Source organism: Hordeum vulgare, chromosome 4H (assembly GCF_904849725.1).
Source record: "Hordeum vulgare subsp. vulgare chromosome 4H, MorexV3_pseudomolecules_assembly, whole genome shotgun sequence".
Classification (NCBI taxonomy): domain Eukaryota; kingdom Viridiplantae; phylum Streptophyta; class Magnoliopsida; order Poales; family Poaceae; genus Hordeum; species Hordeum vulgare.
Window position 1 is genome coordinate 550,518,612 of NC_058521.1, and position 10,030 is coordinate 550,528,641.

The following is a 10,030-nucleotide window of genomic DNA, read 5'->3' on the forward strand; positions in this document are numbered from 1 at the left end:
CCGGACATCATGTTATAAAACACCGAAAACGCTTGTGATTAGACCGGCTATATTGCTGCTATATATTTAATGGTACGGGTACCAAACGAACTCTGATTGCGACAAAATTTGACAGGCTGCCTAGCTATATTAAAATAAGACCGCACGTCAAATCTCAACCCGATCAGAGAAAGGTTTACGCACACTTTTGAAAACAAGGTTTGACGATGCCGCGGGCGCGTGCGAGTATGGTCGGGCTCAGAACGGACAACGACGAGAACCGGCAACTAACAACGGATGCAAGTTTGAAAACCGGAGGCAACGAAGATGCCGATGCAATGCAGATGATGCGAATGATGCGATGATGATGCGACAAAATAAAATAGACACACGATGAACACGGAATAGAAGGGGAATCTTCTGGAACGTCGGTCTCGGGCTGTCACAACTCTCCTACACTACAAGAGGATCTCGCCCCGAGATCCAAGAATGAAAGGGGAAGAGGATGAGAAAGAACAAGAGGTAAAAAACTTTAGTCGCTTCTGTGACAAACGAGTGAACCCAACGATCCTTGAAGGTAGCAAAGAGATGAGGAGTGATATGAGAATGAAGCAAGAATTCACGGAAAATTTCGGCAGCACTTCGGTAGGAAAAAGGGACAGAAAATTTGGAAAGGTAGGAGAATTAGACAATATTCATAACAAACAACTAACTAGAACAAGGGAATACCATGATCTTGATAGAACAACATAATAGACCCAAAGAGCAACATCACAAAGCCTCCGGAACAAGAGAATATGAACTAGCTCAAGCGGAAGAAGAGAATGAAGAAAGAATGACAACTATCATCACAATAGAATTGAAGAGCATCCGGACGGAGAATTGACGTAGCAATTGGAAAATCAACAACGAAAAGAACAAGATAGTAGTGGGCTTATGAAAATCATCTGAACATATATGAGGTGACCACCAACCACTATAAGAAACAAGGACAGATGAAAGCAAAGATATCAAAACTTCTTACACCAAGAGGATACATTGAGAACGGGGATTAATGATAAGCACCATGATAGCACAATCCATAGGAAAAGCTTTAGGTGAAATCCAGCCCAAAATAGCTCAATGAAGAAATCATCGGTTGAAAATATCCCATGAACATAGAATTGGTGGATTTAATTATCTCATTCTAGAAAGGAAAACTCTTCAAGGCTCCTACACTAACAAGAAGGCTATAATACCACCTCAAAGGATAAAGGAGAACAAATGCATTGGAAAATGGAAGAGAAAGAATACTTGAGGTACTCCAACAAGAATCTTGAAGAACACTTGAGAATGAATGAAATCTTGATGAACCACCAAGAAGGACCTCCGTATCAAAAGGATGTTGCAAGATATGAAGGTAGAAAAGAATAAGATTATGACCTTGCCAAGATTTAGATGAAGCTTCACAAAGAGATACTTGATAAAACTTGGAACTTCGGAAAAGAAAAGATAAGAACACTTGAGAAAAGGAATTGATATGATGAGCCACTCCGGAAGAAGAATTGAAATCATTTGATGAAACAAGAATAATAATTATGTTATGCTAAGCCTTCATCAAGTTTAATTGATGAGAAGCAACGGATTTAGCATACAACTTATTCCTCTTGAAACAATCTTGAAGAGATAGAGAGATAAGCACCACTTGAGGCAAAATTGACGGAAGCACCGGTAAGAATTCACAAATAAATGGGAACACCACGAATTAATGGAGATACAAGAGAATGATGAGATCATAAGCCACCTGAGAGAAAACTTGAACAAGGCACTGGAATAATTGAGAGACGAACGAAGAGACAACAATGGAGAAGAATTGAGCATGAAAGCTGAAAGCTGAGAACGAAGAATCTTATGAAATGATGGCCTTCGGAGGATCGAGAATAAAAACAACTCAGAAATGCACCGGATAGCCAGAAAGGGATACTCATGATTGACAACAATTAAGATGATGGCACAAAGCTGAAATGACGATGATCCAAGAGAATGAACCAAGATTTGAGAGAAACAGTCCTTCGAATTTGCAAGCTGAGAATGATGACGAGAAACAGCACCAAGAATACTGATACACTCCGGAATAATGAAGAATGCAAGGTTGAGCCAAATATGAGAATTAACTCAAATAGAACTTGGAGAAAGAACATGACTGATGAAATTCATACTTACGTCATAGTTGAAAAGAATTAAAGATCTCCGGAAGATTACAAGAGCTATAACAGATCCTGAGAAAAACCTGTGGGTTATGGGCCCACTCAAAGAAATCACCGAGGAAAAATTTACTAGAACGGGAGATATTGCACCCGTACAAGAAAACTAGATGAGGTTAGTACCTCGAAATAACTGAAGGGTTGAAAACCAGAACTTCTGAAATATCTTTAACACTCCGGATAGAAAGAGAGAGGAATTAATAAACAAGATAGGCTGAAAGAATTTCCAACGTCGGAAAGAATTTAATGGTTGAAAAGGATATGATGACCATGGATAACTGAACTGAATTCACCGGTAAGGATGACAAGAATGAATAAAGATGAACACGAAGCTCCTGAGAATCTTCACAACGAATCACCGGCTACGAAAGGAAGAAGAGATAGCGGAAGGCTCACTGAAAATAAAGGCACTTGGATGAAATCCAATCACCGAAGAAAAGGGCGGGAGGGCGGGGAAAACAAAGACAACATGGGACAGATGAGATGAACTCCGGAATAAAATGAGAGAATGATCTGCAACAACTGGAGAAGATTGAATTCAGTTGCAGAGAAGCACACCGGTAAAATGGAATTGATACGACGACTCCGGTTGACAAGAATTGATAAGACAACTGATTGAGCAAAAGAATTAGCATTCACATAAAAATATGAGAACACCTCTTAGGAAAGATCTGAAATCACCACTTGACATCGAAGCAACTTGAATTGCCACATTCAACAAAACAAAGGGTGCGGCTTGCAATTAGCCAGAACAAACTCATGAGAAAGATTTCGTTCGATATTTTCGTGGACAGGAATCCACTAGATGTCGAACCCCAACCTAACATCATGTATTTGTTGGAAGATTGTCCTATAAACAACTACTTGAATTCCCACCTATGAATTCCTGAAATATCTAGTCATGCAATCTGGTACACGGATACAAGGAGTAATAATCACACAACTCCTATACTAACCCGTCACCTGTATCACATCCGTCAACACACAACCAGAATCTCGGACCTTCATCTACAACAGACCCTCGTGATCACAACGATACAAGGTATGGCAGTACTCCCGAACAATCTGCACCAGTACTGGGGACATCGGGGTTATCTCGCCACTACTAGTATTGAAGCAATTACTAACATCCTTCGTCCTGAGATACTAAGAAATCTGAATGATAACGATGTGCTCGAGAATCCCCTGGAGCTCAACTCCCCTGAAACTCAAAGCAGATAGGAGGCACCAAGACAAAACTCCGTCACATCGGCATCATATAGATTCCAAAAATATCCGCGTGATCCTAAAAAAAATTTGAGTGAGAAGAGGAGTAGAATAAATTATTACGTCAAGATTCCTCACCAGAGCATAGAAGAGGAGAAAAAAGAATCCTACTCTCCGATATATAACTAGACTCAAAGTAGTTTTTCACTAGACTCGACTCGGCCAAGTTCGATCAATCAAGGAGCCTCCTAGGTCGGTACTGCTCTGATACCAACTTGTAACGCCCCGGACACACCCATCGGCGGTCGTTACTCCTGCCGGGATCTAGACTGACCCCATATATCAATACTAGTCTTTTCTGCGCACTTTGTCCTCACTCATGCGCACCCGGGATCAACTTCTCGGTCGGTCACCCATCCTAGAACTACTCCAAGCCGAGCACGCTTAACTTGTGAGTTCTGTTCGAATGGGCTCCCGGAAAAAGAAGGAATTCCTTATTGATATGAGTAGTCTATCATCCCTAATAAGCCAGGCTATCACATTAAGTCACTTCTTAGGCTGGTTGTAATGGAGAATATCATATACTATTATCATGGATATGATATTAGTGTACGATACTACATCCGTAATGTATAATATCATATGTTAGTACCATAGAATAGTTCATTTATTGTCATGGATGACACATACTAGCATAACATTTAATATGATACGGTATCATGACATGATACTTAACCCTCTATTTCTTTATTTAATTGTATGACACCTCATCAAATATGACTAGTTGAGATGCATGATGCTACCTATGATACTCCCATTACGACCATCCTTAGGGCATTCTACGAGCTACACTCTCGGTAATTAAGGTTGCACATGAACGTGATATTAACTTGATTATTTCACGAAAATGTTTAACTCCACGCTTAACACAATAAGGTTAGTGTACTTAAGGTATAATGGGGCTTGATCAACCTATTTTACTAGAAATAATGTGGTATCCTCTACTTTGCCTACAAAAAATATGGCACCTACATTAGACACCTCCTTGCATTGATCCAATTTTAGATTTACAATGCCCTCATCCTTGTTGAGGAAAAGGAAGAACTTGAAAACCATTTAGTTCTTCAGATCTGCTACATAGTGCCAAAGCGTTCTTAGAAAATTTTCAAACTCCTTTAGTAAGTACCATTAATGCCTTAATTGAATTGTCGTTTCCAACATTTTTCACATATAAAATATACAGACCATGATCTGTCATTTCTATTCTCTCCTGGAAATCGCATGGTCGATAATATACACTTGTAAAACAAATACGGGTGCATTAAAATAATTGATTCCAAGTGGCGCCTAAGTTTATTCTTTCGGCATTTATGACTCCGAGCCCGCCATGGGCCTTTGGAGCACATATATTCTCCCATTGTACCATATGGTATTTTGTGTTTGGTGGTGTCCTTTTTCACAAGAACCTTGACTTAGTGTTATTAAATTGGTGGTGAGACCCTTTTTCCAAGAGGAATAAGTCTATTACATATGAAGGGATGACCGAAAGACAAGGTTTTGTAAATAGGTCTAGTGCCCTACGAGGCCGAGCGCTTTTTCAGGAGCCTTACAACGATCACTCTCATTCGTCACCACTTGCCCATTCTCAGCCGCCGTACGTTTCACGTACTAAGCGTTTTCTTTGGAAAGAAATTTCGCACGCGTTTTCATATTTTTAGGTGTATTTTTTTCTGATTTTTTTGGTGTTCGGGTTTTCCATGGTCTTTCTTACCTTGTGGACGAATTTGTTTTGCACGAAAAACGTGTTTTCTTTTTTTCCTCAAAAAGCATGGTCTTTCTTGCACGAGAGGCACGAATTTGTTTCCGTGAGAGGCACGTCCGTGTCTTTCGGAAATGGATAAAATAACACGTTTTATTATTTTCCTTTCTTGAAAGGTACGGTTTTACTTCACGAGAGCCATGGATTTTCTTTTCCATAAACAGAAAAAACAACGCATTTTCTAGTTTCTTTTTGCGACAGGCATATTTTTGCTTCCGCGAGAGGTATGTTTTGCTTTTGCGAGAGGCACCGTCGTGCCTCTTGAAAACAAAAAAAAACACATTTATGTTTTTTTCTTTTACAAAAGTCACGGTTTTGCTACGCAAGAGGCACGGTCGTGCCTCTCGAAAACGAAAAAAAATATTTTCTGTTTTATTTCGTGAGATGCACATATTTGCTTCCGCGAGAGGCATGACCTTGCCTCTTGAGAAAGAAAAATATGTTTTTTTTCTTCCGCTAGAGGCACGGTCTTTCCATCCGGTTTTTTCTTTCGAATTCTTCTGTGATTTTTTTTGTCAAAACCTATCAACATGGATCTAATTTGAAAGATCTCGACGTGATGATTCCAATAGTAAAAACGATTCAAGATTTGAATACACGGTTTGAGAGGTAAAACGTTTTAAAAATATGAATCAGTGAAAAAGGAAAGAAATTCAGATTATGACAAGTGAGACAAATGTAATGCGCCATTGTGAAAGTGATCTCTAAAAGAAATACTATTCAATTAGTGGTTTCGTCAATGACATGGGCTTTCTTTGTCACATATCAACGCTTTTAATCACCTTCTCGACCATGGGCTCACAGTCCAAACTGATTTTTCATAACTCGTGTTTCTTTATTTATTTTTCTGGTCTATTATGACAAGTATGTCTAATCAATCAAATTAGACCTTTGAAAAGGTAAAATGACGAGAAGAAAATGTTCAAACATATATATAACAGAAGCCACGTCCTTAAAATTAGGTGATTGTGTATATATATTTTTTGAACGCATACCATCGGAAGCCTTAAATTTAATTTTCAAAAACACGAGTACACATATAAGGTCTACGACTTAAATTCTGATTACATATGATAACATTGTCGTCCTAATCATTCAACCATGATTTGCAATTGTATATATACATTGCTAGCCCGTACTTTATCAATATCGATTTGGCTATTTCCCAGTCGACCTGATTCTTGTCTACAGATCCACACTAGTCCAATGATGTTCATTTTCAATCCAATAGCAAACGTTGCGAGGGACACAAAAAAGTGGATTTGCTAATTATCCTCATTTAACCTTAAGTGTGTATGCATGCATATAAAGACAAAAACATTGATGTCATCAAAGATTCCAACAAAATTTAAACTTCAAAATGTTTTGTAGGTCAAACCGTTGATCTGATGAGAAAATCGTTTTCACATAAAAATTTCATCTCGTTCAAACCTTCAAAACTATATCCCATATTGATATGTTCCGACGACTTTTTTCTTTTCAAAAGTTAACATGTTTCGGATACCTAAATTATCACATATGTAGTACATAAATTATTATCGTGGTTGCACTTAAATTAACAAGACAAATAAAATGTTCCTTCAATTTTTTTTCATATGCACATGCATGCATGCATTAGAGGACAAAACTAATGACATTCTATATTTTTTCAATTTGCAAATTTCAAAATTGATATGTAGCTCAAAGCGTTGCTCTTATTAAAAATCTGTCTTTATAAAAAAGATCATCGCGACGAGATTTTGAAAACAAGATTTATTATTGATAACCCATGTACATAGCATGTAATACATTCATAATATAGTTGATAACCCACGTACAAATACCGTGATTATTTTGATCTGATTTTTTTTAAATATCTTCCAATAATGTTGTGTTAATAAAATGGTCATTAACGCATCGCGGACCTGATAACTTACATACAAACACCCTGATAACTCACGCATCATAAACCTGATAATTTATGTACCTCGGTCCTGATAACTTTGGCTGGCGGCCGGGGGGGGGGGGTGATCAAGTATCCGTCGGTAAATTTTGTGTGAATAGCATGGTAACTCACACATCGAAGACCCGATAACTTATGAACCCCGGTCCTGATACTTTTCGCGAGGGAGGGGTGATGAAATACACCCCTGGTAACTTTTATGTGAATAGCACGATAACTCACACATCGTAGACCTGATAACTAATGTACCCTAGACTTTGTAAATTTGGTGACCGGGGTGGCGTTGGTTGATGAAATATATCCCTGGTAATTTGTTGTGTAAATATCATGATAACTCACACGTCGGAGAGCTGATAACTTATGTACCACAATTCTGGTAACTTTGGCGATGGTGGTGAGGAGTGGGTGTGGGGGGAGTTGTTGGTAAAATATGCCGCGGCAACTATCTGTGTCAATGGCATGATAAATCACACATCGGAAATCTGATAACTTATGTACCACAATCCCGGTAACATTGGCGACGATGGTGATGAGCGGGGAGGGCTGTTGGTGAAATATAACCCCCATCCCCCTGGTAACTTTTGCGAAAAAAAGCATGGTAATTCACACGTCGCAGAACGGATAACTTAGGTACAAAGACCGCTGTAAATTTAGACCCGAATAAAAAGTTGTTGAAACATACCCCGGTGAGTTCTATGCAAATAACACTGTAATATATGCATCACGGACCATCAATTTTCCCCCTCTAGCGCATGCATGCGAAAAAGAATGTTAGAGGAATTATTTTTATGCTTTGATAAATTATGTGTAGTCAACATGATAACTTATCTTAACTTGCATGTCACACACATGGTAAATTTTTGTCTCAAAAAAAGTCGTCAAAACATGCTAAGATGGGATCTGATTTTGAAGATCTCCTCGCGATGAATCTTTTATGTGAAAACAATTGAGCGATGATTTAAGCTACAAAGTATTTTGAAGTTTGAAAATAAAAAGAATATTTTGCCGATATCCTCCTTTTGTCTATTAATGTGCATGCATGTATGACTCGGAATGAACGCCGATATGCTCTTCCTCCATCATAGTCACGATTAATTGAGTGATTAGAATTAGAAAAAATAAAATTAGACGAGTGATTAGTTAGGAAGAAGTGACTAGTCGAGGTGTTCTTCTATTGATATATGAGAAGTGTAATAGCAGGAATCGCGAGAAATATGTCGTGTGATTTATTTATATACATGATGAGGATGACACTAACAAAAAATTACATATAACCCATACGCACCGTGACGGTGCGGCGTGGCGCGGGGACCTCGGCGTCGGCACCGATGGGCGCTCTAGCCGGACAGGAAGTCCAGCCTCATAAGGCTCTGCAAGTTGGGCCCGGACGTCGGGTGCGGCAATATGTCCCCGGCGCCGAGCGGCCCCGCCTGCCACACCGTGTTCTGCTGCGTGGAGTTCCCCGGCAGCGCCACCGTCACGTAGATCGTGTAGGCGCCGGCCGCGTACTCGGCGGCGGGCGGCACCGGCACGTCGAACTGGAGGGTGGTGTTGTCCAGGGCCGGGGCCGTGCTCCTCAGGACGGTGGTGAGCACCGACACGCCGCTGGCGCTCTGGGAGGCGACGAACACGTTGCTGCCCGGCATGCCGGCGCCGCCGGGGTTGATGCCCCAGGCGACCCAGCCGGCGCTGCCCGACGTCGCCCGGAACGCGAGCTCGGCAGTGCCGTTCGCGGCGTGGTACGTCCAGTGCAGGCTGGCGTCGAGCACGGGCAGGGTGTTGCACCGCGCGAACGACCGCCCCGCCGGGAACGTCGCGTTCTCGCAGCCCTGCTGCTGCGCCGTCGCGCCGGCCGCGAGCAGCAGCACGGCGGCGGCCACGATTACGAGGAGTCGCGCCATGGCAGCAGTCTTCGCTCGTGCCGCCTCGTTGCTTGGTTTCGGCTCCGGAGTTGCCAGCGCGACGTGTGGTGGAGGGGTGGAGGCACAGAGAGGATATTTGTAATGTATATACGGGTGGAAAGCTTCAGAGTTGACGGCCAGTTATCCATTTTGCTAAGCATCCCACTTTGACCAGCTCAAAAACATATCACGTCTTGACATTGCGCCAGATGACCACGTAACGAGATCTCGATCCTATGCACGTACGTCGGTTTCGTGGCAGGCTCAGCCGCTCAGGTATGGTCGGCAAATTTCGCAGCCTGCTGTCGCAGTCACCACTAGAAAATCTCTCCAAAGTATGAGCCGCGTGTCCAAAGAATTGGGGGACGAAGATCGGCAGGTACATGCCTCGTTGCGGGGTGAGTGAATTGCAATAAATATTACAATTCAGGCATGTGTTACAGAAAACCACTTAATCATTAATTTGTTGCAAAAATCATCGTACATTCGATTATCCTTTTGCAAAAAACATTGATCACCCTCTTAGATGTGTTTGATCACGTTTCCGACAGATGGGGTCGTTCGTCAGGAGCTGACTTGGCAAAATTTAACACACACACCCCTGCATCCAAAACAAAAATGCAATCAGGCCCATTACCGGGGAGGTGCTCTTCGCGGGCAGCCTCCTCCGCTTCGTAGCCGTCCGCGCTGGGGAGGTCCGCCGCGCCGCATGAGGCCGGGATGGACGGTGTGCGGCGAGCGCAACTGCTACTTACTCTGTTGTGTGGCTAGCGAGGGTCAAAGAAAAGAAGAAAAATCTATCTAGAAGCGCCGCATTCTGAACATTCGGTGCGGCGGGTCATGCATGTATGCATGCAGGATGTCATCGGATTAATTGTAAAAGATCGGAATTCAAAAACTTTTATCTCTTAAACCGTTCATTCGATCGATGATCCGTTTT

The 10,030-nt window shown here is 41.6% G+C and overlaps 1 protein-coding gene across 1 annotated transcript; it reads right to left on the reverse strand.

The window, feature by feature from the left end:
- Positions 1–8,329: 8,329 nt before the first annotated feature.
- Positions 8,330–9,184, reverse strand: LOC123449444 (cytochrome b561 and DOMON domain-containing protein At5g47530-like). The gene has a single exon (XM_045126676.1). It carries the CDS (start codon positions 9,088–9,090, stop codon positions 8,527–8,529), a length of 564 nt encoding a protein of 187 aa, XP_044982611.1. The 5' UTR covers positions 9,091–9,184; the 3' UTR covers positions 8,330–8,526.
- Positions 9,185–10,030: the final 846 nt, after the last annotated feature.